Genomic DNA, 27,848 nt, shown 5'->3' with positions numbered 1-27,848 from the left:
GTCGCTCGCGCCTGCCCTGAGTGGAAGGGAAACTCCAGCACTACTTGTTGCAGCCAAGCTGCCCGAGGACAGTCCGTGCAGATGTGAGTGAGAGGAGGGGGCAACTGTCAAGCTCCACGACCCAGCCTGCCTGAAGGATCAGGTCATTAGCTCAAAGGGCTTTGGGGCAGGGACTGTGTCATATTTGTCTATAAAGCCCCATGCATACTTACCACACTGTATTAGCCCTAAATTCCCAGACAAGCCCTATGTTAAGATGGAGTTATGGGTGCGTGTACACCTCAGCAATTTATATGACAGGGATGGTGCAATTCTCCCCAAACTAAGCCTTATAAACCCAGGAAATTCAGCCACTGTTCAATTTAAAAGTGATCTGAACCTGTTAAGGTCTGAGGCACAGACAAACCACCTCAACTCCGCCTGTCACAGACTTCCCATAGAGTTAAAACTCACTGCAATATTGTTCATTGGCTAGATCTGAATAAGATTTTTTATGGGATTAATAATTGTTTCGCCCCCGTTATTGTTTAGAACCGACGGTTCCTCTTTCACCAGAAACCTGGACGGCCCTGCAGGGACACTATGAGGAGAAAATGAAAAATACTTGAAGACTTAGTTTAATCTAATGTGGTTTCCCACATACCCACGAGCCTCAATCCTAATCATACGCTTTGGTCTAATGTCACTATTGATCAGCCTCCGCTGAGGAAGAAACGCTCGGTTATGAAGAATAATAGGAGACAATGACCAGTAGCCTCTCTTCTCACCTAGCCCCCTGCACTAGATCTCAGTGAGATTTAACTACGGGGCACGTCTGAAGCATCTGCGTCCTTCTGCTACTGAGATGATAAGGGGCAAAGTAAAAGATCTGATGCTCTCTGGCCCTGCTGATGGAGAGTCACACGGGGCCGCAGGGGGCAGCCAGAGCTGGTGCTAGGCATAAACAGACTAAGCTATTCTGAGGGCCCTGAGCAACTCAAGGGGCCCCCTATTAATTATTAGTATGTGTTGTATGTGGGTCGGCCCCCCAAAATGTTCCTGCTTACTTAGGACCCCCAATAGGCTAGAGCCGGCGCTAGGTGCAGCCCACCAAGGCCCCTCCTTGGGTGACGGAACGGGGCGCTCAGCCTGGGGACTGAGGTGCCCGGGAACGGTCAGGTGCAGGGCGGCACGCTGACGAGGCGCAGAAACAATGGCACAAGCTGCCCACCCCACTCAGTGCCCGTGGGGTGCAGGTGGTGGGCAGAGGGATTCCTCGCCCAGAGGAAATTCCATCATTGGCACCCCTCCTGGAAATGCCCGGGGCTCCCAGGAGCCTGCAAGGCAGAGGCTGCAGGTCCGCCCCCCTGCCTGTCCGCGTGGGGATTGGCTAACGAGGCAGGGGGTGAGGGAGGAGTTTGGTCGTGGTCAGGATATAAGCTGAGCCAGACGCAGTGTAGCTGTAGAGGTTTTCTGGCTGGGTAGCAAGTGCCTGTTCCAGGTAAGGTGCCTGGTTCTGCTGTGGGCTTGTGCTTCTTGCTAGATGGATGATGTGGGGGAGAAAGGGCAGAGGCTGACGGTGTGGGGCTCTCCAAACACCCCAGAGTGGGGCAAAGGGTGCTTTGCCCCTTTGCAGGGCAATTACTGATGTCTGCTCCTATAGCACTAATAAGCAGCTTGCTATCTCTAATCTCTCTGGGGGAGAGCTGAGGCCCCTGGCAGCCTCTCCCTAGCCCTGTGTCTGAGGGAGGCCCAGCTCTAAGGGGCAGCAAGATGGATGACCTGAAGATGGGGGTGGGGCAGCAATTTGAGGGTGAATCCAGGAAGCTGGAGGTGGCTGCTTGAGGGGTGCTGGCTGCTCTACCTCCAGCTCCTCCACAGCACTAAACTGCTGAAAAGCCCCAGTCCTGGATAATTTGCCTGGTCCATGTCGGGGAGGGCTGTGGTGGTCCCTGGTAAGACATGGGGGAGGGTCTCCACCAGACACCTTGCCTTAAGTGTGGCCCATATGGGGAGGATTCCTCTTCTACTCCCACTTAGCGGCATGTTCCTGGGTATCCCCCCCCCGCAAGGTGTGGGAGGAGGGTTCCTTGGTGGTGGCCCTCCTTGCTTGAGGGCTGGGGTGTTTGGTGGGGGGGAGGAGGATGGTCTCTGCTGCTGTGGGGGGACTCAGGAGGGGTGAGCAGATTCTTTATGGCCAGGAGTACAGGGGTCTATACTAAAGCAGCATGGCCTTGGGTGGGGTGGCACTTCCTGGGGTCCCTCCTTCTCCCTGGAAGAGATGGCAGCCTGTGATGTCTGGGGAGGGGGTGGCCTGAGGCAAAGGGCAGCCCCAGCTGAGTACAGGTGGGAGGGACCATGTGAGTGCTAGGCCCAGGGCAGCCCTGCAGTAGGTGCTGGGGGGGCTAGTGGGGTCAACATGCTGCTGGGGGAGGTGGGGTGTTAATGAAAGCAGTTCCCCTGCAAGGGGGAAGCAGTGTGAGCTGGGAGTGACCGGGGACCTTGGCTCCCTGTGCTGCTGAGTGGCTTTCCCACGTGCTGCCTTGTGCAACAGCTGAGCTGGCAGGCAGCCTGTGTCTTAAGAGCAGCCTGTCTCCAGCCCTTCCCTGGCCAAAGGGCGCAGCTCAGCATTTCCTGCACTGGGGCCCTTATGGGTCAGGGTGTGGTGAGGACCATAGGCAGAGCCCTCTCTGGAGGAGGCTGCCTGGCTATGGGACAGCCAAAGCACAAGGTGCAGGTGGGTAGCTGAGGCTGGCCTTGAGAAGGGGGGTGCGGGGGGTCTGTGCTAGTGGGAGAGGGAGTGAGGCTATCTGGAGGGGGTGATGCTGATTGGTGGGGGGGCAGGTCAGTGAAGGATTAAAGGTCCCATCACGTTGGGTGTCTCTAGCCTAGATGTGGTAGCTGGTGGGTGTGGTGATGCACAGTGTGGTGACCAAGAGGCAGAGGCTGAGTGGGTTCCTGGCAGTGCCTGGGGGCTGACAGCTGCAGGGGGGCTGTGCTGGAAGGGGCAGAGCGGGTGGTGGGAGCCATGGCCTCGGTACTGAGCAAATCCCCTCTCTACAGACCAGACTGCTGATCACCAAGATGGACTATGCCAAGAAGTCGCTAGGCCTGCTGTCCCCAAGCTCCCTCTCCAGGTAAGTGTCAGTGGGCTGAGACCCTCCCCGAGGGTGAGCCCTGGGTGGGACAGCTGGCTGCAAGCCTGGGGCCTCGCTGTAGGGCTGGAGTGCAGAGGGAAGGGGCAGGTCCCATGGCTGATTACAGGCTGAGCTTACTGGCCCTGTGCTGTGATTCCATGATGCCTGTGTCATTGTGGGGGATGTGGCTAGTCTAGCCACAGGGGTGGAGAGTCCTCACCTGGCTCCTCTTCCTCTGCTGTGAGTGGGTGGCTGATCTCTCTTGTAGGGCGTGGTGGTCCCTGCTTAGCTGGGGAGGGCTGGTGGGGCAGATCCCTTCCTGATCCCTCCCTCTGTCCCAGGTGTGTTTCTGTCAGTGCCTCCATGACCCAGCAGCTGCTGTCCAGTCCTGTCCCCAGGGCCCGGCCCTATCGCATCTGCAACTGGGACCGTAGCATCCGCAAGGGCCTTGTGGCAGAGAGCCTGAGGGACCTGCTTGACAAGGTGAGCATGGGCGGGGAGCTAGTCCTGGGGGTGTCCTGTCCTGCTTGCCTCTCTGGCCTCTCCTCACGGGTGGCCTCACCTTCCAGATCCGTGCCACGCTGCTGATGGTGGGCGCCATCTCACTGGTCCTGGATGAGGATGGCACCAGTGTGGAGACAGAAGAGTTCTTCCAGACGCTGGAGGAGGGCACAGTGTTCATGGTACTAGGCAGTGGGCAGACATGGCGTGCAGCCAAGGTGAGCAATGTTGAGCAAGGTGAGCTCCATGTTGGCCTGGCCCCTGCATGGGGAGCACTGGCCGATGGCCTCCTGACTCAGTGCTAGCCCTGCAAAGGTCCATGAGGCCAGAGCTGGGACTGTCCAATAGGGAGTTGGCGGCTGCTGCTTCCTGACACTGGGCTGGTCTCTTGCAGGTGGCAGGGTACCAGCTGTCTCTCTCCCGCAAGCCCCGCCGGAGGATTGATGTGGCCTGTGTGACTTTTGACCTGTACAAGACCAACCCCCAGGACTTGGGCTGCTTGAATGTCAAGGCCACACTCTATGGCACGTACAGCATGTCCTATGACCTGCGGTGCTACGGGGCAAAGAGGCTCATGAAGTGAGTGCTGGGCAGATGTAGCAGGGAGGGAGAGATCCCTGCCACCTAAGCTGGGGTGCTGGGAAAGTCAGAGCCACACTACCAACCTGAGTCCAAGGGCTGGGCTGCCCAGATCTGAGCCATCTCCACCAGGCTGGCATGTCCACAGACCCCCCCCCCCCACCACCACCACACACTCCATTCTGGGAGCTACTGGGTCTTGGGGTCAGGTGCTACACAAAGGGATTAAATCCATGACTCCAGCTCAGCTGCCTCATGCTGGAGGGTGGAGCAGGGCGTTCTCTGGGCTGGGCTCCAGGCAGGTGCTGGCCCCTTGTACAGCTCACTACGTCTAGCCTACCACTCGGCTCATCTTCTGACCCTAACGGCCTTCTCCTCCTGCCCCAGGGAAGCCCTGCGCTGGACCCTCTTCACCATGCAGGCCACAGGCCATGTGCTGCTTGGCACCTCCTGCTACATGCACCAGCTGCTGGATGCTACAGAGGAGCAGAAAGAAGAGGCTTCATCTCTGCGGAGCCTCCAGCCCCTTCACTGCAGGAAAATGCTTCAGTGAGGTCTCTGCCCTTGCGAGCGCCTGGACTCTACTGTGATCACCACATCCCTCTCCCATTGCCGCATCCGCCCGGGAGCGTGAGGTGGAGAGTGGGAGCGTCAGCACTGCACCGGCTAGGAGGGCCCCAGCTCCCCAGGGCAGGCTCCCTTGGGCTCTGTGCTGGAAGCCCAGGACCTCTCTTTGCCTTCTGCCTGAATCTGCTCTGCTTCAGCTCAAGCCAGCCTGCAGCTGCTGACTTACCTGGAGTAGTTTCCTTCTACACCCTGAGCTGGCCTCACTCTCACCTGGCTTGTTGCTGCCCCATGGCACTCACTCAGCCTTGGCACTGTCCGCTACTCCCTGTAAATATATTTATTCACATTAAAGATGGTCCTGCTTGTTCATATACCCCTATCTCTGCGGTGTCTGCAGCCTCCTGTCCCATCACCAAACCCACCACTATGCAGGGGTTGTGATCTCTGATCTCCCCTCAGCCAGACCTAAAATGCCCTCCTGAGCTTCAGGAAGCTCTGAAGTGAGCAGGCAGGGGGAGACCTGGGGCTTGTTAAGCCATTCCCCTTGCTTCCTCCTCAAAGCAGATTAAGCTCTGAGGTGACAAGGGCTGCCTCTCGCCTGCCCATAGATCCTGGCTTCAGCAACACAGGGCAGGGACGGGGCACTTCACTGCTAACCTGACCAGCAGTGCATGAATCCAGGAGCTGCAGTCACCCTGCCCCTGGAGTCTGCAACCTGAGCCAGGTCTGTGTGCAAGGCAGCAGGAGAGGGACCAGCCCCAGGTGAATCCCTCCCTTCTCCTGGAAGGTGGGTGCAGAGAGAGGGAAGGTGTGAGGGGCAGAAGCTGCATGGGGCATAGGCTGGTGCCCAGATGTCTCTGGGGAACTCTAATAGTGTTCAGCAGCCTTATCCTAGCCCTATGCCCTTGCATTACAAGTCTTCCTAGCACTAGGTGCTACAGACCCTCCCCACTCTGAGGCGGTAGCTACATTGTGTCTAGTTTGGGTTGGCAATGGTAGAAGCTGTAGTTTGATTTCTCTTTTGTTGGCTTGCAGTGCCCTAGTGGGGTGGGTTACCTGAAGAACAAATGATTCCCATATTATCTCTAGAGGCTCAAACATGAAGATGCCTTAATGGCCCTTCTGCAGGGTGTTGCTATGGGGCTGAATTATGGCGTGGGCTGAAGCCTCCATGAGGAAGAATGTGGAGGTGATCAACAGAGCTCTGCCTCTAGCAGGACCCATAACCCTATCCTGTGCTACCATAGGGGAGGGGAGCTCCTAGGGGGAGTGGAACTAGATTAAAGAGCATCTTAAAACACTTCCTTCTGCTGCCTGGAATAGCAGTGCAGCATCAAGGGGGGCTGGCAGCTTTAGCTGTGAATAGCCAGAGCTTCAAAGAAATCCAAACAGGTTACCCCAACTCTGGGTCTGGGGACAACTGCAGCACCCATCCATAACTATGATACTCCACTGTATCATGGCTTAGGGGCTGGGGAGAGCCCTGAAATTCCACAATGAACAAACACAAGGAGAAGGTTACCAGGTGTCACTTCTAATGACTTGAAGATAGGAAGACCCTCTCTCCCTCCAACTTCAATTCCAAAACAATTTATGGCTGGAGTTGTGGGTGCCTCATCCTGCTTTGGAAAGGCACAGGAGCATAGAGGCCTCCTTGACAGACATGCAGCTCTGATTTGCCAATTTAGCGTGGAAAAGGCATACTTGTGACACTGTAGAGACTAACATTCATTTGAGCATAAGCTTTAGTGAGCTACAGCTCACTTCATTAGATGCACGCAGTGGAAAATAGACTCTGAAGACACCTGCCTCTTTCCCTCATTGTAAATGCAAAGGCTCATCTTCCCCCAACCTAATCATTGAGTAGATTTGATGCATGGGGGAGGGAGCAGCTTTCAAAAAATCTATCTTGATAAACTGTCACCTAGGACAAAATAGCAAAGGATTGTCAGAGAATAGCCCTCACCCATTGTTCTAGGGAAGCCATATCTCTCCTCAGCTTGCCCCTCTCCACAGAGGACACTGAGCACCAGGGTGCCATGGACAAGGAGGAGACATACCCTTTCCAAAATGCTTCCCCCAGTGATGCAGTTGCAGTCTCATTGCCAAGGGGCCAGGGCAGCTATTTTGAAAGAAGGTAATGTTCAATGCACTATTCTAGCACAAAGAAAAGGAGGACTTGTGGCACCTTAGAGACTAACAACTTTATTTGAGCATAAGCTTTTGTGAGCTACAGCTCACTTCATCAGATGCATTCAGTGGAAAATACAATGGGGAGATTTATATACACAGAACATGAAACAATGGATGTTACCATACACACTGTAATGAGTGATCCGGTAAGATGAGCTATTACCAGCAGGAGAGTGGGGGGGGGGGGGGGAACCTTTTGTAGTGATAATCAAGATGGGCCATTTCCAGCAGTTGACAAGAATGTCTGAGGAGCGGTGGGGGAATAAACTCTTCCTCGGTGCTTGCAGCAGGGGGAAAGGTTAGTGGAAGGAGAAGAAACAGCAGGAGGGTGAGAACTGATCACTAATTTGAACACTGCAGATGGAGTTTACACAAGATTTCAGTGAGTTTTAACCTCAGGTGAAGCTTGGTGCTGAGAGCACTGGGGCACAATATCTTGCAGCATCTTAAATCTCTTTAAAGGGTTCTTTAACTTTATTAACAGATTTACCTGCAAAACCTCATTCTGGACTGGGTATGCTAAGGGAAGATACACGGTATGGCTCATACAACAGCCTGAATCCCTGCATTACCTGAGAGACTTAACTCCTAGTTAACGATGGTAAGTCAGGAAAGGAATCCTACCAAAAGGCCAGCCTTGTATCCTACACTCATCCCCCTCAGCCTGGGATGGAGCTGACCCCTCACAAGCAAGCTAACACCTCAGACAACTTGTAGCAGACTTTTCACAGTCAAGCCCGGGAATAAAAAACAACCCAGTGTATAGACTCTGGGAGGAAATCTGCTCATTAAAGTTTTTTTTTTTTTTAAAAAAAACAGCTTTAAATTTGGCTGCTTTCCCTTCTTCTGTCTGCTCGTGAATCATCGTTATTCATTCCATGATATTCATGCCTGATGCTGAGTGTCTAGATTCCAGGCATAATTGGCAACTCTCTCACTGAGCCAGGCCGAATGGAACCTTTCTAGCCCCTCTGTAGCAATGTTGGCAGGAGGAAGGGGAGCAAGTGGGGAATAAATTAGCATGTTACTCAGAGCAGTAGCAAATAGTTAAGGTGCTTGTGTGTCATTTTCATAACTCCACTCCCAAACCCACAAGGTGGTTCCTGGGGGCTAACAGTGGAGCACTTGGGCCTGTTGTTGCATTTTAAACTCCACTGGCCAGACTCTCCGCTGTCTCCCTGGTGGATAGCCCAACAGCAGAAGGCTGGCTGGTGCTGGCAACCTGGCCCACGGTCTGTCTGAGGACACTTTCCAAGTGTGTGAGAGACGCACAGTAAATTGCTGCTCGATCGGAAAATACTTATGCAGTCTCCATCCTGCATCACATGGGCACCATCCTCTCCTGTCACGTGCCTCCTGTTATAATTGTTTGCACTGGATAGCACACAGGGGTTGCAACCAGGGCTCCATTACGCTAGGTGCTGTACAGCCTTAGTCCTACCATAATGCCTACAGCAGCAAATTCCTTCTACTTACAAAATATCAAGGGTGGGTTTTGTTTTTTAAACTCCTGCCCTTCGTCTCCTGCAGCTTCTCTGTTTGACTGTAAACTTGCGCGGGGGACTGAGTTTTCATAGGATTTGTCTAGCGCCAAGCCCGCTAGTTTCACCAGCCAATGCAGCGGCTCCTCCCCCATGAGTGGTTTTGTGATGTTATGGTACTCCTGGAGTACAGTGCTACACTGAGATATGTTGAAATCAACAGGAAGGGCTCCTTTTTAATGTCAGCCACTGCTGCGGGGGGTGGGGAAGAGATTTGTCCTACCTACGCTCTCATCTGCTGAGCCTCTCTCCCCCCCCCCGAGGGGCCTCAGTCAGGCCTGGCATTGGCCTGCAGCAACTGGAGAGAAGGGGCATGCTGATCTGGTTCCAATGCAGAAGGCTCGGTTTCTCTGCAGGTGTATGTGAACAGATGCATGGCTGGACTGGCACAAGCCCAGAACCTGGGCCTTTTCCTCACACCCTGCAAGTCAACACTTTGGCACCACCACCTTGGGCTGAGAGGGTTGTGCGCACAACCAGACCCGCTGGGCCCTCTACAAATAATTGGCCAAGAGGGGGCACTTGAGACAGCACTATATCTTCCTCCTCCAGAGTTGGAGGAGACGATCAATGCAATTGCTTCTGGCTGCCCATTGGCACTAAAGTTCACTCCGTCACTTGTTGGTGCTTAGCCGGTTAGTGATATAAATGCCATCAATCAAGCTTTATCTAATCTTCTCTGCCTGCACCTGGTTAGTAGCACCCTGTCTGCAGCATCTGGGAGAGGACTTTATAACTAGCCTGGTCCAGCCCCTGGGAATAAATAAATTGCAGTTCCCGACCCAGGCTAATCAAGGCCCAAAGCAGCGACCTGGCCTTCTGCCAAGACAGCCTGGGCCTGGTGCTTGTAATAGAATGAAAATGGAAATCAAACCCCGGGAGTTCAGGTTCAAAGCCGAGCCGAGGGGCGGAAGCCAGACAGAGACTGTGCAAGCTGCCCCTCAAGACAAACTGCAGGGAATGAAGCACAATCAGTTCTGGCAGCTCAGACACCGGCGACTGATTGCCCCTGAACCCAACATCTCTGGGGCAATGAGCCAAGCCCAAGGCAGCTTTGCACCTGAGGATCTCGTTTCCGGTGTACTGCACCTCTCAATTGCTAAAAGCCCTGCTGGCTGCAGACTAGAGGCAGCTGCAGCATGTAACCATTACAGAGCGGGACGGCTCCCTGGGGGGACTTCACTTTTGCTCTTTCCTGCTGGGTGTCGCTGAGACTGAAAGGACCCGGCTGCTCCTTGTGAACACCGTGTTGCCAACGCCACGCATTCCGAAAATCCTGAGCCAGGCCCCAAAAGCTTTAAAAAGAAAGAAGAATTTTGGATTCTTTTCCTTTCCTTTCGGGCTTCTGAGCCTTCAGGGTGCCTGTGGATTACGTTTTGAAGCTTTTCTCTGCAACCAGCAGGGGTAGAAATCTTTTCTTAAATGAAAGCCAAGATTTTAAGATATAGTCACATGACTCCAGGAGCTGGGGATTTAGGAAAAACCCCAACTGTCACAAAACACAGCTGGCACCACTATGTACCACCTATAGAATGCCAGGCGGGTACACCTTCTCCACTACATACAGAGCAGTATGGGTCCAGCATCACTCTTATGAAACAGGCCCTATACACCTTGATATGATTTAAACAGTGGGCTGCTCAATAACTAAATAAATAACCCCCTGCATCACTTCTATATTTACTGCAATCATTCTTAATACCTGTAGCATTTATTAGTGAATAGAATCCTAGAAACATTGGGCTGGAAGGGCCTTGAGAAGTTATCTAGTCCAGCCCCCTAGGCTGAGGCAGGATCAAGTAACCCTAGATCACCCTTGACAGCGGTTTGTTGAACCTGTTCTTAAAAATCTCCAAGGACAGGGATTCCACAGCCTCCCTGGGAAGCTTATTCCAGAGTTTAACTCCCCTTAGCGTTAGCAAGTTTTCCCTAATATCCAACCTAAATTTCCCTTGCTGCAGATTAAGCCCCTCATGTCTTGCCCTACCTTCAGTGGACATGGAGAACAACTGATCTCTGTCCTCTTAAACAGCCCTTCACAGATTTGAAGACTTATCAGGTCCTTTCTTGGTCTTCTTTTTTCAAGACTAAACATAAAAGGTTTTGAAAAACCTTTTATTGTGTTCGTTCCGCTCCTCTGGACTCTGTCCACATATTTCTTAAAGCGTGGCACCCAGAACCAGACACAGGACTCCAGCTGAGGCCTCACCAGTGCCGAGCAGAGCAGGATTATTATGTCCTGTGTCTTACATACAACACTCCTGTTAATACACCCCAGAACATTAGCCGGTTTCGCAACCACATCACACTGACGACTCATATTTGATTTGTGATCCAGGCTAACCCGCAGATTCTTTTCAGCGGTACTACCGCCTGGGCAGTTATTCCCCATTCTGTAGGGGTGGATTTGATTTTAACTTCCTTAGTGCAGAACTTTGCACTTATCTTGATAATAATAAATAGAATATCCCTGCCGTAGTATTCTAAAGGCTGGTTTAAAAATTCAGTATGCAGTTGAGCATGCTGTATTAAGTTCTATAGGCTTTTTCTTATGGCAGTCACCCACCGCCTAAACAGGCCAGACCAGACCAGACACTCCTATCCAACCATAAAAAAAGGGAATCTGTGAACAAGGTTCCTCCCCTGACAGCTGAAAGGAGTTAGCCAGGAAGCATGGGATGAGAACAGCATAGTTTACGTAGTCAAAGCTCAGTGCAAACATTAACTAGTTAATCCTAATTAATCATCCCAGCAACGCGATGTGTTGCCCCAGTAAATCAATGAGCCACAATACAAGTGAAGGGCGCTGGCTTAATCTCTGGCCACCAGGACAACTGCTGATGGGCACAGAGCCGGTGGCAGGCGGGGATAACAGCAGAGCAGGCTGCCGGCTTAGGGAAACCCTCGTTCTCGCTGCAGAAGAGGCGTATCTAGAAATGACAGGCCAGCAGCCGCGGGCACACGTGCAGTGCAAATCCTTCACTGAGACAGACAGAAAGGGTGGCCTTTTGGCAAGGATTTGGACAGCTGCTGTGATCCTGCTCCCGGTTGATGATGTGCTACCTCCCCCACCCGCCAAGGGAGCAGCATCCTTCTGCCGGTCTGTTTTTGCTGTGACGTGTGGGTTGGGGAGGCCACGTCATGCTCGATAAACAGAGAGCCCAGCTATTACAGTAGGCAACAATCATATCGGCTGCATGTTTTATGAAGCACCGAATTTCCTCTCCCACTTCGGGACGGGAAGAGATGAGTGGATTTGAATGGTTTCCCAGCCCTGGTCAAGCTGAGGCCAAAATGGGCAGGCTGCATTACTGCTCCCCATCTCTTCCTGCAAAGGACATGCGACCGGCCATACTGGGTCAGACCCAGTGGTCTATCCAGCCCAGAATCTTTTCTTCCGACAGTGGCCAATGCCAGGTGCTTCAGAGGGAAAGAACAGAACAGGGCAATTATCGCGTGATCCGTCCCCTGTCGTCCAGTTCCAGCTTCTGGCAGTCAGAGGTTTAGGGACACCCAGAGCATGGGGCTCTGCTCAATCATTTTCCCTCTTCCACGTGCCATCATCCTCATCTTTAGGGGGTTGGACGTTTCTCCTCCTGGCCATGCAATCTCCCAAGAGGGGTTAGTTGTTGGGGAGCTAGACAGGGCTTTAGGTAAGATAGACATGCACGTATACTGTGGTTTTAAAATACTTTTTCTCTAACGGCTTTATTCTTATTGTTCAAACAAGTGACACTTTGCTTTAACAGCAGGCCGGCTGGCCGGCCGTGGTATTCCCCACTGGTCCCAGACCCGCAAAGGGGAGAACCCAGGCAGGTGTCAAACCCAGTTGGAGCAGCTGGGTAAAGCTGACACACAGGGTGCTGTAGCCCAGGCCCAGCCTATGAGTGGGAGAGTCATGGGATGTCCCCCCAAGCGGGGGGAAGACCTGAGCCCTGACACTCAAGGTCCATCTACACTGCAATAAAAGGCCCGGGACATGGGCTGCCGAGTTGGGCTCACAGGTTCAGGCTGTGCCCTGCGGAGCTAAAAATTGCAGTGTGGATGTTCGGGCCCAGGTTGAGGGTGACCAGACAGCAGCTGTGAATAATCGGGACAGGGGGGTGAGGGGTAATAGGCGCCTATATCAGAAAAAGGCCCCCAAAACGGGACTGTCCCTTTAAAAACGGGACATCTGGTCACCCGACTCAGGCTGAGTCCCAGGCTGGGAGAGTGCGTGAGGAAGGAGGGTCTCAGAGCCCATGAGTCTGAGTCAACTGACCTGGGCTCTGTGACTCGGGGCCACGGGTTTGGTCTTGCTGTGTGGACGTACCCAGAAGGAGTGGAGGTGCCCTGTAACCGTGGCACCGGCTAGCCAGAAGATACAGCAGTTGGTCCTGGATGTCACAGACCAGTTTAACAGCCTCCCTCGGGCGACTACAGCTCTGTCTTCAGGCTCTTCCTCAACCCAGGAACTTCCCAAGAGTCCAGGAACAGGGTTTGCCTCTCCCCAGCACAGGATCCTGCTGCCCCTGCCTGGCTGCTCTTCAGACGCTCTGCCAATTAACCTTCTGAGATCTGGCACCTGATGAGCAGGGAAGAGGCAGGCAAAGCAAGTTTGTCTTCATTAAGGGCTGTGGGGGGGTGGGGGGTGTCTGGTGCTGTATGGGCTGTTTGGGAACAGGCCCTGACTGTCTCCAAATGATTATAGAAGGGTGCCTGTAATTTTTGCCACTTCTTTCTAACTGGCGCCAGAATCTGAAGAAGGTATTAAAGGAGCAATGGGAAATTAATGGAGGCCTGCACGACCCTGTTGGCACAGCCCCTGCTGCGATCCACGGTGCCTCGAAGAGAGAGACCGATACATCATTATAAGTAATCCAGACACTGGGCCAGCCTAGCAATCTGGCTGTAAGCACACAGCCCTGCCGTGGTGTCTTGCAGCCGCACCCGGAATAATGCAATAATTCTGGGCTTGGCTCCAGGTGTGCCAATGACAGAAACGATCGGGGGCTGATCTGGAAGTTTGGCTACACAGAGCTTGGCAGAGGCGCTGTCTATCCTGAGGTAATGCGTCACATTAGCAACGGGTTGCTTAGCTTGTCAGCCATCACTTAGCACCAAATGTAGACAAAGTCCCCTGGGGTTAACCGGGACCAGCTAACAGGTGTTTAAACGGGACTTCCGCTGTCAACAGTTGGTACAATGCCCCAGCGCGAGGCACAATCGTGTTGGTTAAAAGGCGTTGGCTAACAAGCTTTGAAACGCAGCTGATTTCCAAGGCTGGACGTGGCCCAGGAGTGACGGCTGAGCAACACATCAAGAATTAGAGCCTGAAGAAATATGGCCTGGGGCAGGTCTACGCTGCGGAATTACTTTGGTATAACGAGGTCACTCACGGGTGTGAAAACCCCACGCCCCGAGTGACACCGATACAGCGACCCAACCCCCACTGTGGACAGAGCTGGGGCAGCTTCTCCTGCCGCTGCACCTATCTGCTCTGGCAGGGGTGGAGGAACTATCCCGACGGGAGCGCTCGCTCCTCTCGGCGCAGAGCTTCTTCACGGAAGTGCTACAGCAGTGCAGCCCTTTGCATCCAAAGGTTGGAAAGATCCACGTCCGCATTGCAGTCAGCCCCCTCTCTGTGAAGAGTCTTCCCAGGGGAAGTGAGAATAAAAGCATGCCAATTTCAGCTGGGGCAGACGGGGACCTGTAATCCATCACACCGTGCCGAGGAGTGTCTGCAGCACGTAGCTACTTTAGGAGCTATCTGAAGCCAGTGTGCTTCCATGGGGCTCAAAGAGAACAGTTTAGCTGCTTCACATCTTTCACAATCTGTTTTTTATTTTATTGATGCTTCCCATGAGTATTTGGGGAGGGGCGTGGGAGTGGACAGCAAGTGAACGGTCTCTTCTGGGCAGACAGGGCTTGTCTGTATGAACACTTAGGTCGCAGCAAGCTGGGGTGTAAGCCTACCACTCACAAGCCTGCCGCACGCTAGTGTGGACCCTGCTGTCATACACTAAAAGTTCCCTACTGCACTTTGAGCTACCCCACTTTGAAACAGGAATTGCAACATCCTGGAATGTCATGAATAGGTGTCTTGGGGTCACAACCCCTCTTCTCCTGTATGGCTAACTGGGATGAGGATCCGAGTGAGTCCCCAGCCAAATGGGCCCAGTAAGGAGGAGGTGGAGAACCACTGCTCCAGTGGGATGAGGTGGCACCTGGAGATGCCCCTTGCAAAGGCATGACGCAGATGACGCACTAAGAACATAAGAATGGCCATACTGGGTCAGACCAAAGGTCTATCCAGCCCAGTGTCCTGTCTGCCGACAGTGACCAATGCCAAGTGCCCCAGAGGAAGTGAACCTAACAGGTAATGATCTAGTTATCTCTCTCCTTCCTCCATCTCCACCCTCTGACTCCACTACAGCTTAAATTGTGGCGAACTCTACTAACTTCCTTAAATCCAGGTTCTTATTTCTTCGGGAGCCACTATCAACCACGTGCAAACGGAGCCCAGAGAACTCTCAGGCAAAGAACCCGCCTTTTCCCTCACTTGCGGCAAAGAGACCGAATCGAATTAAAGCCCTGGAGAGCTGGCGTTGTCAGGAGCAATAGCTCCTCTGCTAAGGTTAATAACGATGCCAACCTAGCCAAACAAATCAAGCAGAATTGCTTTTGCTTCCAACAGGTCTTTGATTAAAAGTGTACATGCCCTAGTACAAAAAGTCATTTGAAAATGCCATCAGCCTCCACCTTACTTGTTGGCGGGTTTAAAAACACAGCCGCAGTCACGCATGACGCAAGGCGGCGGCTGTCGCTGGTGACGTTGACCTCTCCAGAGAAGACAAAAGCGAGCTACGTTTCAGTTCTATCAAGGCCATCCAGCAGCACTGTGATTAAGCCAGCCTAGAGGGGGAGGGAGAAGTGGGTAAGTGAGCGCGGAACTTTCTGGAGGTTTATCTGACGAAGCAATCGTGCCCTCAAGATGAGTTTCTCCTCAAATTCTCCAGCTCCTGGAAACTGACGAGCTATTTCCGTAGCAGAACCTGGTGACAATTCCATCATCAAACCCATCTGCCACCCCCCAGTCTCGATTCATCACCAGCCGTACAATGATGGGGAACATTCCTAGGGTGGGCTTTCCTCTTCCCAACTACAGCACATCCGTCCTCCTGTAAAGTGGCTTCCAAAGGCCTGCGAATGCTGTAATCACCTGGTCTTGTTGGATGGATCAGAGGGGCTTGTTTGGTGATAGCTGCTGGTAGAGGTTGCTTCTTGATCCTTAATGGGCCACTGACACTTTAAAGCCCCTGCAGTTTGGAGACTGCGCTGCTTCAACATTTGCCATTGTCCCGTCTTTCCCCAGTTAGCAAAGATCATTCGCTAAAACAAGATCTTTGTTTGGTGCAATAAACTCAGGTGAAGCAGCAAGAACGGATGGCCTTTATATATTCTTTTTTTAAAACATGGCCTCTATTTTTGCACACGTGTGTAAACATGCACACACATGCTTTTCTGCATAAACAGCCATTTGCCCCCAACGCACAGAACTGGCCCATGTAGCCAGATTTTGATAACTCTTTGCAGCTAAATACCTGCATATTTAAATGATGTGTGCAATCACAGTACTTGTGCATCCAAACAACCCGTAACACAGCTCGCTGGCTAGTGGCATATGCAAAAGAAGCATGCACACACACTTGAATTTTTGCATGCACAAATTTGCACGTGGCAATAAAAAAATCAAGATTACCCGCTTTATTTGCCAACCTCATGAAAATTCCATTTGGGTGTGCCGTTTCCACCATGAGCTGGGAGTGCTCAGAACTGCACACATCTATGGATGGGCATGCAATTGCAATGTAAAATTAGAGACCGGGTTGGGGGCCTTTTGAAAATGTGCCCTGACACATCTTTTATGCATTTATCCCTAATAAGAAGAAGAACACGAATGAAAGCAGGAAAACAAAATGAGTTAACATGACAGTGAGGCTGAATTGTCTTTAAGTAGAATGCTTTTTAAGCTTTCCCATGAGGCATCAGTGGGTGTCGAAGATTTTGCATTTGGAGGCTGCACAGCAGAAACCATCAGTAAATGGAAAATTGAGCTAGTCGCTACAGTGTAAAGCTTCCCCACCGATCTGAATACCGGGGCGCGGATGTGTGGGAGGAAGGCCTGCAATGTGGAGTACGAGGAGAGAGAGAGAGAGACGGGGCACGGCTGGGTTGGGAATCGAATGGATAAAAAAACCATTCCAAATACAGACACAGAAGAAATGCGGGGCGAGGATTTCTTGGTGCTTGCAGTGCTACAGAAAAGTAATTATAATCAAGTTTGGAGTTGTGAAATAATCCCCTCTTCCCCTTAGTTACACTCCCTTTTTTAAGGGAAAGGTAACAAACTCTCCATATATGTCTCCATCTATCTTCAGTGCACTAACCATCATCTGTGCCCCAAATCATTGAGCATTGCCCTACATTCTCTGTCCCACTCTCTCTCCGGGGGCTTGGCTTCCAGGGGCTGCCTCAGTGGGAGCGATCTATGGTGGGGAGAGGCTGCCTTTGCTGGCCGTGGCCTCAGCAAGCACATGCTTCTTGCAGCCTGATCTACAGGAGGGAAATAGATTTGATATATTTAGATTTCATAGAGTTTAGGGCGAGAAAGGACGAACTGGTGTGACCTCCTCTATAGAACAGGCCATCACATCTCGCCCAGTTACTGCTTTGTTGAGTCCAATGACTTCAGCTAGGCTAAAGCATTTTGGTCCTCAGCAGACAAAACCGTTCTGTGCCACAGGCAAAGAACAGGAGAGACCCCTGGAAAGCCCTGCCATTGATTGAGTAGGTGAGACATGCCTACATGAGCCCAGCAGCCGATCCACACTTCATGCTGCCGAGAAAGGTAACCCCCCCCCACCCACATGATCCCTGCTAATCTAACCTGGGGGAAAATTCCTTCCTGACCCCAAATCTGGTGATCAGTTAGCATGCCAGCAAGACATATCACCGGCTTTTTAGAAAGAAGATTTTCTGTTCCACCCCCGAGACTGGTTCACCTCATTCAGTGTCCTGTCTACAGCTGTGTAGAATCTCAGATGCGCCAGAGGAAGGTGAAAACAAAAAGCGCCCTAGAATACATCTGGCCAATTGTGCCTTGGGGGTGGGGCGGAACCTACCTGCGCATGAGATTTGGTTACAGTCATTGTCTTAATGCAGAGTTGCAAGAGTTATGAAGCAGACTGAGAGCATTGCAGGCAATTCTGCTCTCCCCATGGTTCAGGAAGGAAGGGAAATCCACTTGATCTCCTACAGCAGATGGATGCTCTAAGGAAGCTGTTGCCATACAAACAAAAATTCTCACTTAAAAGACGTTTTTGCTCAGCCTCTGGCTCTGCAAAGTAAGAGCCAGGCAGCGGTTCAGAGATTGCTTTTTGCAAAAGGCAGACACTTGGAGCGGCTCAAACTTTGCTCTAAATCCAGAATTTGGGGGCACAGAGCTCTCCATGAGGATGAGCCCTCAGCTTTGGAATTCACTCCCCATGGACCTAATTGGCCCAGACATATTGGCTTGCAGGGCATGCTGAAAAAATTCATCTCTTTGAGCAGCCTCCAGGAGCCAGGGGGATTTTGACTGGCTTCATCTTGATTTGCTGCTTAGTGGTTGCACATGCTGGAGGTGCAGAGGGGAAAGTGCTGGTCTTTTAGCTTGGAACGGTTTTTAAGTGATGGCAAAGGTGCCCGGGCCCTGGGATCTTTTGTGGTTGTTTATATAAATCTAACTGATACAAATGCACGTGGAAATGAAGTCCAGTGAAATTAAATGCACTCCCTCCCTCTCCTACCGCTGGGCGCGAGCCCTTCGGCATTGACGTTGCTCAGAGCAGGACTTATCCGTTCAGCACGCTGCTCAGCAGTCGGGCCTTGGGCATAAATACACAGGACCCTCCGTGTGCCCCTCTCCACCTTCTAATCACACAGGATGAGCCCTGGGGTCCGACAGTCACCCCAAGTGAGGACTCCAGCAGCGCGGGCTGCCTCTTCTGCCTTAGGCTCAGCATCACCACTTCAGGAGCAGCCACTCATTTCAAGCACGCCCAGGCTCTACCCATGCCCCCCACCTGCGCGTCGTTAGGTGAAGTACAGCAGTCAAGAGAGGGCACGGATAATAGGGCCGGCTAGCACAGCATGGACCAGCTCTGCTGATGCATCTCAATCAGCCTGCGGCACCTCTTTTGCTCTTACAGTCCTGCGTTTCTTCCTACAACGCCCCTCAGTCCGCACTGGCTGTTCCCCCTGCCCCTTCTGCCACACGCTGCCGCTCACGTGGGTTTAGACGTGTGCCCAAAGTGCCACATCTCCCGCCACATCTAGCTGCCAAGCGACAGACTTAGGCCTGGGCCAGATCCAGATTTCACCTCTCACCTCCCCCTGCGTTCAGTGTCTGGAGAAAGGGTTTGAGGTTGGGCCCATCTCTAATGTCAGTGCTGACACTGCTTTCAACTGCTTCGGGTATCCAGGAGGGGTGGGCCACGGGACAGGGAGTCAGGACAGCTGGGTTCTGAAGTTCCAAGTCTACCACTGAGTGAGTCCCTGAGCCTCTCTGGGCCTCAGTTTCCCCATCCATATGTCAGGCAGGCACGCAGGCTCAGCTGGCAGATGCTGTGAGACCTCAATCAGATTATTTGTGGTGGAGGAGGTAGGTGTGTGTGTGTGTGTGTGTGTGTGATTTAAAGGAAGCTTTGGCTCCAGGAGCAAGAGTTCAAAATGACATTCACATCAGCAGCCCTGCAAGTTAGGTATTTAGGCAGGTCAGCATTAATATGACTGTTTTACAGATGGGAAACTGAGGCACAGAGAGGCTACACCCTCACAAGGAGACAGTGTCAGAGGTAGGACTAGCACCCAGGTCTCCCAACTCCCATTAGGCCATGCTGCCTCCCATAAAGAGGGCAGGGCAAGTGCTTAACAGGTCACGCCCTTTCCTCTCAAGGGTTTTATCACACTATGGGGTCAAGCCACTTTGCTCTCATCCAGTACATAGCAGCACTATTGAGCTTGCTTCCTGCAGTGTTCAGACTAGACAAAGCCAGGCAAACAGCCATGGGGCAGGGTGGGGCTGGGCTGGGCTGGAGTGGGGCAGGAGGACCACCACATGTTTTCTGTAACCCCGCCCGGCCCATCTTACAGACCAGTGAGGGGAGAAGCACCACGTGAACGTCACTCGGACACCACAGGGCCAGGTCAGCATAAGACCCTAGTTTCATAATCCCTCTCTCCTCCTCCATTTTGGGGAGAGGGGCTTGAAATGGTAACAGCTCAGCACCCCCAGCTTTTGATCTTTGGAAGAGTCTCCCCAGGACAGCAGGAAGCACGGACCCCACGTCACCCTGGACCCCACTTCAGATATGAACCAGCAACCTCCCCCGTCCACTCCGGGCCGTGCAGAGTAACTGACTTACCTCTCCTGGCCGCTTCCACGGAGCTTCTCTTCCTCTGGCTTTGGCACAGCATCCTCTCCACACCACTTCCAGGCCAGTATGTCCCTTGAGCGGAGCTCCAGCATTGGGAAGAAGCAATACTGCTTACACCTAAGAGCCAGACAGGCTGGGGCATTTGCCCCTTCAGCTTCCAGAGCCAGGAGGGGCAATGACAGGCTGTGACTTTCTTGTTCCCCGGGATTAAACTCTTTGTTGCCAGGCTGCCTAGGGGCCAGCAGAAGATACATTTCAGAAGCCCAAGGAGAATTCAGCTCTGTGCGCTAGAGCAGCTTGCCCCGGTTGGCAGGCTTGTCGGGGATAACTGATTGCATGTGTGTAGCAGGGCGGCAATCAGGTGAACCAAGCCCCCGGGACAAGCCAGATTTGCTTAGATGCTGGCCAGCTGAGGGTATGTTGCTTTCCTTGTTTCGTAGCTGCCTGTTAAATAAGCTCTGCCCTTAGGGGGCGCTGTGAATCACGGTACCCGATCACCATTACTCACAAGCCCCAGGGCTGCTACTCCCAACACCACGCTGTCAAGACCACTTCTGCTGGAACGATGACACCCGCCCCGATCCTGCCCCAATGGGGCCCTAGCAACACTAGGAACAGCCGCTCAGCACCTCCAGGGGTAGCTCAGCACCACGCAGGATCAAGCGTATTTCTGGGATGGGCCCTTGCGGCAGGCCAGGAACCCAGGAGCGTTTTCATAGCAGCTCTTCCAGACGAGGCCGAACCCGCTGGAGCTGCACCAAGTGATCGCAGCCTCCGCTTGACCCTTGCTCCAGTGCTCGTCTGCTGCAATTCCCAGCCTCCCCCGGCCCTGTCATGAGTCACAATCCTCCAGCTGAATGCACCTGACTGGGAAGAAGGGAAGAGAAAAGCAGCCCTGTGCAGTAGAAAGGTGTCACGCCCTTGGGAGGCCAGCCCTGGGCTAGCTGGGGGTGCAGCCTCCTCCCAGGAATGAGATCGCTCTGGAGGGGCCCACGCACACTCTGTCAGCCAGACCTGATCAGCGATTCCCTGGTTCGGGGGCAGCCTAGGACCCCTTTGCTCGCACTGGGGAGCAGCTGCTCGCTCCGGGGAGCAGCTGCTCGCTCCCATAGCTCCTGGCTAGCGTCACGGGCCAGGAACTGCTCCCCAGCCCGGGGAAGGGTTCCCCATCCAGCCCTCAGCCCCTCAGCACGCTGCACCTTCCGTCGGCCAGCCTGGGCTCCTCGCGGCACGTAGCCGGCAAGGGCGCACCGCAACGAAAAGGGAGCGAAGGCCCAGCAATGCGGTCACCGAGTGCCCTCCCGCCATGGAGTGGGCAAGGGGCTGTAGAGCAGCCGTATCTGGGCAGGTGCCTCTCCTGGCAAGGCCTGGATTCAGGGCAGATCCTCTCCAACGTGTCGGTGGGTGGGGGGCCTTGGAGCTGGGGGGCCGAGGTTTGGCCCCAGTATTGAGCAGATGCTTGGCTGTGGGCACGCGATGAGATGGCGCCTGGCTTTGCCCTACCGCACAACACGAGGCTCAGGGAAGCAGGTGGAAGGGGTCGCGGAGTGTCAAGCCTCAGGGCGGCTCAGAGAAGGTTTTAACCCCGTCCTTGTTCTGCTGGCGTACTCCTGCCAGGGAAGAGGACTGTGCAATTCCAATTGCTAGGCTAAATCAGAGCCCAGCTGCTAACCCCCTCGGGGAGCGGCAGCCTGGGGCCTGGCTACCGGCCCGGCAGCACTCAATGCAGCTCTCCTGAAACGGGAGTTCTTCCGGAGCTGTTCATTAGCCAGGCAATTAATATGCAATCAGAGCATCCCGGAGACGGCTGGTGCATCAGTCGCAACAATGTCATTGAAAATAATTGAGGTCAGCAGGGCTCCCGCGGCCTCCCATTGTTCACTGGAAAGGAAGGGCCTGCGGGCTTTTCACCACCCAGGGTCTTGTTGGGGAGCGTCTGTGCGTGGACGCCCGCCTGGCTAAGGCCGGGTCTAGGAGGCCTGCCTGCCTGCAGCAGAACAGCTGGGGTCGCTCTGTGTAGTACGTGGGCAGCGCTTTGCATGCTCCAAGAGGCTCCGTGCGCATGAACAAATGAAATAACAAACCGTGGACGTGCTGCTGTTTGGAAAAGAAACCGCCCTGCCAGATTCCCGAGCGAGAAGCAGAACGGGCTGAGGGGTGTTTAGTTAAACAGCTCCCGGAAACGAGACCGCCCCCATTATAGTTCTACAGGGTGGTCCAAACCCCACCGGAAGGATCCCCTTACTGCAAGGAGTGTCACCCTCTTTTTAGCTCACGCCCCCACCCTGGGCGGAACGTCCTCCTTCAGCCGACCCCTTCCCACAAGCCTTGGTGGGTGCAAAGGACAGTGGGCTTGGGTCACAGGACAAGGTTTCAGCCATTTTGTGGACTGTGAATCAAAAAAGATCAGGAGGGGTGAGGGGCTGGTGAAGTTCGCTTGAGCGGGGGGACTTGTGCTGTCGTGGTGTGGGCGGCTGTAGAGTGCTTTGAAAACTGGGGAGAATGAAGAGAATTCTCAATTGAGGTCAGTAGGTTTCAGAGTAATCACTATAGACCCCCTGCTGGGCTCATCTTTCTTGGCTTCAAAAGGCTCTGACAGGCGCATCCAGTCCCAGAGTGGCTGTCCCTGAACGTTGACCTGGCTGCATTTCCCCCTGGTCTGGTCCAATTCAGAAGGAACCACCAGCTGGGGAACAAGGCCAGCACTGATTAGCTGACTGGCCCACCCCAGGGAGAAATGGTTAGCAGGGGAAAATGAAAAGCAAGATGAAATATATATGGTCATCTTTGGAGTATTTAACCAGAGCCAGTGAAATGTTAGCTTAGAGAACGGGGAGCGTTTAAGGGGTTACTTTCATTTCCTGCTGGGCTCTCTGTCTCTGCTGAGCCTTTTAAAACACCCTCTGGTTACTGCAGCCCATGGATAACCATTAGGGAAGAGAAGAGGCTAATGGGAGAGGGGGGGGGGAGGGGGCTGAGTCCCTCATTTGGTTTGCCAGGTGGACACTTGTTATAACCTAAGGGCCAGATCTTCAGCCAGACCCTGCCTGGCCTCTATGGCTTGCACCCTCTTTTGCACCCACAGCTGCACCCACCCCAAGAAGGGGACAGGCCCCCATTTGGCTCGTAGCCTCGAGCCCGCTGCCTGATGTATGCGCTCAGCCAGCTGTGGGCCTGTGAAAGGCAGGTGGGGGGCAGTCGGTGCCCTGTGCCAGGGTAGTTGTACAAAGAGGTGGTGGAGGTTGGTAATTTAGGCCCAGCTCCTTGTTCTGGGCGCTGTTACGGGTTCCTACTCATGCTGCCTGCGCAGAGCTTCCATTCATGCTATGGGGAGCCGGACTGGAGAAGGGGGACAAGCCTCCATTCCTGGGCCTAGCTGTCTCTGAACTTCCTTGGTCCTGGGGTCTCATCCCAGACTTAGCTTCAGCCTCCAGCACCCCACCGTGCAGTACCAACCAGCCAGCCTGCTATGTCGCTCCATAAACAGAGAACAGCCCCAGAGCCCCACTCTGCCAGATTTGTAGCTTAAAGACAGCTTTAAGAAAGAACAAAGGTCAAGTCCCCATGAGAGCGCATGGTGTGGCTCTCCCCTCTGTCACAGGCCGAGAACTCAGTGGCCACGACCTCTGCCCACAGGCCGCTCCAGAGGCTCACGTTTCCCGCTCTGGCCGGCCCAGATTCAATCCCCGCTGGTGGCTAAGAGGGCGGCCATCACATGGCGAGGAGCACGTGTTTTCCTGGGACGCGCCTTGGATCTGCTGTTTCCTCCAGTGGCTCCCACGTCTGAGCTGCTCACGAAGGGACAGCCTGGACCCCCAGCAGGGGGGAGCCGGAGCCAGAGGCGGCCCAGGGGTCGCGGTGGCAGGTGCACCATGGGCTGTGCCGGCCGAGCACAAGCCGAGCCGTGTGAAGTCTCTGGCCTGCCAGGCTGTTCCCGTGAGCTGCCTGTGCCCAGCTGGCAGAGAAGCTGCGGAGCTGACGGTATTTTGCCAGCCTGCCAAAGTTCTCTCCTCTCCCTCAGCTGCTGCCAGCTGGTTGGTGGCTCATTGGTCGCGCGAGCGAGCGGATTTAGCACAAAACCGGCTCCCCGCCGATCTGCTGCCAGCACCACGGCTATTTTGAAACCGTAGGTTACGGATGCGTCTTGCGCACCTTCCCCCGCGTCTGATGGGGAGGCCGAGGCGGGCAGGACGCACGTACCCGTGCGAGAGCGTTCCCTCCTCTCTTCTATTCCGGTGCTTATACTGTGCCCATCACCACGGTACCTGAGCACCTTCCAGGCACTGCAAACCCCTCGCGGTAACCGGTCTGCGGCTCAGGGCCTCCCTGAGGCGGTGGCTGCAGGTTAAGTGGCGGATTAGGCATTGCCGTGAATGAACGGAGCGTCTGGAGTGACACGGGCTGGGATCAGCTGACCCGGGCGACCCGCTGCTCCTCCAGCTCCGGGCATGGGCAGCTCAACACCCAAGTGACTTGGGCGCTGGAGTCCCACTGAAAGTCAAAGCGCTGAACTCCCTTTTGAAAGGGTTCCCCCCAGTGCCCGGGTTCTAGCTCTTCGGTACCAGCAGGAGGGAGGAGTGGAGGAATCCACACTTTCCAAGCCCCACAGAGCTCTGCCATGGTTTCTTGTTGCGCCACCCCCTGCCCTGTCCGCTCTGCCAGGGAAGCCAGCCTTGAGGCCCTGTGCTCTGCTTCCCACGCAACCCTCTCTGCACCTTGTCCCGCTTGAAGACTCATGGAAGTGAGGGACATGCAGCATTCTCGGGGGTCTGTGCCTGCTGTCCACCATGCCGCTCTGCCCAGCACCCCCCGCTACTCCCATCCTGCCTCTCTCGCTGCTTCCTCCCCATCTCTGCCAATGCACCTCTGCACCATTGGCTGTCTGAGCCCTAGGCCAACCCATTCCCTGCTCCCCGACCCTGAGCCAAATCAAGGAGTCTGCACTCTTCCGTGCTCCCAGGGTTTGCTGGCTCTAACTGGGAGCACCCGAGCTCGTGGGAGCTGTGACTGCCAAGCAAAGAGGGGCTAGTCGGGAGGAAAGGGGATGCCAGGATCTCCCCGGGATTCCCGACTCATCGCAGCTGGGTTACGATAATCAAACAACAGCAATCGGCCGAAGGCCAGACCCGGCCGCGTTGGCGGGAGGGGACCCAGAGCAGGGCAAAGGGAAAGTCACTGTGCCCAGGACGGCAGTCCCCGTGTAGCAGAAGCGGGAGGCGGGGAGGAGGCAAGTGCAGGCTCAGAACACGACTAGCTCTTGGGGGAATTCACGGTCGATGTTTCCCTGCCGAGGCGCTGAGCTCCCGGAGGGAGGAACGTGGGAGGAATGACAATGAAGCTCAGCAGGGGCCAGGAAGCGGGCGGGGAGCACGGAGGGCAGTGGTGGGGCTGAAAGTGGCTGGATTTATTTGGCGAATTGATTTGTTTAAGGGAGCCCAAGTAACCGTGTCAGCCAGGGACTGTGTCAGCCCCACCTTGGCTCGCCTGCCTCTGCTCCACCAGAGCTTTCCTCCTCCTCCAGGCAGCCTTCTTCCCCCGGCCAGCCCTCCTGAGCGCCCACCTTTTCCGTCACAGCGTGGCTTCTCCACCTGGCTGGGCTCCACCCCAGCCCTCGCTCCCTCCTGGCGCGTCCCCCCTGGGCCTCCCCCAGTCCCGCTCCGCCTTCACAATGACGTCCTGCACCGCCTTCTCCACCTGGCTGCACAGCGCCTCGGCCAGCTCGACCCGATCGGCCGCTGCCACCGCCCGCACAGCCTTTGCTAGGATACCCCGCAGAGCCACTTCCACCTGGGCATGCACAGCCCTCGCCAGCTGGCTTAGTACGGGGAGCCTCTGGGCCTGCTTCGCCCTCTCCAGACCCTGCAGGGCCAGCACCAGGATACGGTGAACAGCCGCAGCCACTTGCTCATACACCTGCTTCAGGAAGGGCCCGGACACCACCTGGGCTTGGGCCGGCTTGCGGGCATCCTTCGGCCAGTCCTCTCCCTGGACCTGCAAAGCCTTCAGCTGGGCTTCTGCGGCGCTGGCTTGGATCTGCGCAGACCGGGCCTGGAGCCAGGCCACGTGCATGAGGATCTGCGGAAGATGGAAGAGGGTCTGCGTGGTGTTGGCTGGGGCCTGCAGAAACCTGGCGGGGGCCCACGCCGTGGCCTTCACCTGGGTGTCAGTCACCACCTCTTCCCACGCTGCCTGCACCTCGTCCCAGCCAGCCCTCACCTCGTCCCAAGCAGCCTTCAGCTTGGCTTGTCGCTGCACCTCGGCCTGAATAGGGTCCAGGCGATCGCCGATGCTCTGGTCCCCAGGGGCTCTGATCTGGCCTAAGGGAACCTTTCTCCACCCCTAGCAGAGAGAATAGAATGAAAATGGAGGGGGTGAGGCTCCTTAACTTCTTAACTTCCTTCCTCTGGCTAAGCAGCGTCTGTTCGAGTCTGGGGGCAAACCCCCCCCCCACCTCTCCGGGAGAAGGAGGAGAATGAACCAGCTGGGGTTTTATGGCCCGTGCCTGGGAATTGCACAGAGGGGGTTGGTCTGCATCGGGAGGGTCACTGTGTTATGCACAATCGGAGGGGCGCAGTTAGCCGACAGCGCAGACAAGAGCCACTATGGGGTCGGCGCTGCTGGCAGGAAGGTGGACGTGCTGACAATCCTGAGCGCTAGTCCTTGGCCACGCTGACAGGTGAGCCCCTGCCAGCAAACTCGGCCCAACGCTCCCTTGGAATGCAATCGAGACTTGCATGGCAGCAAGCCCGTAACGGGGGGTAGGGGGGTCTGTCCGTCCCGGGTCTGAGAGCCAGGCAGCGAGGAGACTCCAGGGCTCTTCAGAAATTCCAGTCTCAGTGCCTCTGGTTCTAAAAAGCAACTAAACTGGCATTAAAAACAGACAGCCTCGGCTCAGCCCCGGCCCCCGGCGGTAGCCATGGTGGCGGGAGGTGCCCCAGAGTGGGGCAAGGGGAAAGCTGCTGTGCCCAGGACAACAGCCCCCTTACAGCAAAGGGAGGGCCAGGAGATGCTGCAGAGCAGGGGAGGCATTGAGAGCTGGGTTTTTACAAAAAGTGGCTTGTGAAGCTTGAAATGAGAGTTGCTTCTTGAGCTCAGCTAGTGAGGTGCTGAGCACAGGAGAAAGGAGGAGAGAGAGTCAATTAACAAGCACTAGACTCGAAAGAAAATGGAAGGGAGCCAGCCTGGACAGTCGGCGGCGATGCCTATCTGAACAGCTTGTTTATTTGTAAGGAGTCCAAGCGGCTGGTCATATTATCTCCCGGTCCCTGGTAGCCCTTCCTGTGCACCTGGCTGCTCCTTCTCTAATAGTGTCTAGCATTACAATGCTCCCACTGCCCCTTCTTTTCCTTCCTCGGCAACTAGCTGGTCTTCCAGCCCAGCTTCCTGGTCTTCCAGCCAATCTTCTTGGTCTTCGGGGCCCAGGGCGGCTTTGCCTCCCCACCCGCCATGCCCCAAACCTCCAGCTGTTCCTGTGGGGCCTGCAGCTGGTCCCACAGGGGACCTTCCACAGGCGTGGCCTGGTCCTGCTGTGGTTTGCCTGCGCCATCATGTAGGAGCCTCACCCCCTTGCCCTGGAGCTTGTCTGTGGATTTGGCCACTTGGCTGGGCCCAAGGCCGCCCCGGTTTTGCTTCTCCCTCACCATAACCCGCGTGGCCTTCACCCCCAGGTCCTTTGAGGGACTCACCTTGTTCAGGACAGTCACCAGCTCGGCCTGCGCGGCTGCCAGCTCAACTTGAGCCTGCTCGTGGCTGGCTTTCAGCCTGGCCCTGGCCACATGGATCTGGCCCTGAACGCAGCCCAGCCTCGCTGTGATGCTCTGCTCCATGGGGGCGCTGTTTCACCCCTAGGAAACAGAACAGAGACTGAGCGGGGAGGCCCTGGATCATCCACT

At 54.7% G+C, this 27,848-nt stretch overlaps 1 protein-coding gene across 1 annotated transcript; it reads left to right on the top strand.

The window, feature by feature from the left end:
• The first annotated feature begins 1,431 nt into the window (after positions 1 to 1,431).
• On the top strand, positions 1,432 to 5,121 carry CIDEC (cell death inducing DFFA like effector c). Its single transcript, XM_007059297.3, has 6 exons — positions 1,432 to 1,480; positions 3,043 to 3,116; positions 3,458 to 3,599; positions 3,686 to 3,835; positions 4,012 to 4,196; positions 4,584 to 5,121. The coding sequence occupies exons 2-6, from the start codon at positions 3,064 to 3,066 to the stop codon at positions 4,747 to 4,749; spliced, it is 696 nt and encodes a 231-aa protein (XP_007059359.1). The 5' UTR covers positions 1,432 to 1,480; positions 3,043 to 3,063; the 3' UTR covers positions 4,750 to 5,121.
• The last annotated feature ends 22,727 nt before the right edge of the window (positions 5,122 to 27,848 follow it).

The sequence above is a fragment of the Chelonia mydas genome, chromosome 12, assembly GCF_015237465.2.
Source record: "Chelonia mydas isolate rCheMyd1 chromosome 12, rCheMyd1.pri.v2, whole genome shotgun sequence".
NCBI lineage: Eukaryota > Metazoa > Chordata > Testudines > Cheloniidae > Chelonia > Chelonia mydas.
Note: the sequence above shows the minus strand (reverse complement) of the source record. Positions and strands in the feature narration are given on the sequence as shown.

Bases quoted from the DNA above. Each gene is read 5' to 3' on its own strand.
- CIDEC (XM_007059297.3), top strand. From the start codon at position 3,064: ATGGACTATGCCAAGAAGTCGCTAGGCCTGCTGTCCCCAAGCTCCCTC. The intron at 3,836-4,011 runs GTGAGCAATGTT...GGTCTCTTGCAG, and splicing joins AGACATGGCGTGCAGCCAAG to GTGGCAGGGTACCAGCTGTC. The intron at 4,197-4,583 runs GTGAGTGCTGGG...CTCCTGCCCCAG, and splicing joins GGGGCAAAGAGGCTCATGAA to GGAAGCCCTGCGCTGGACCC.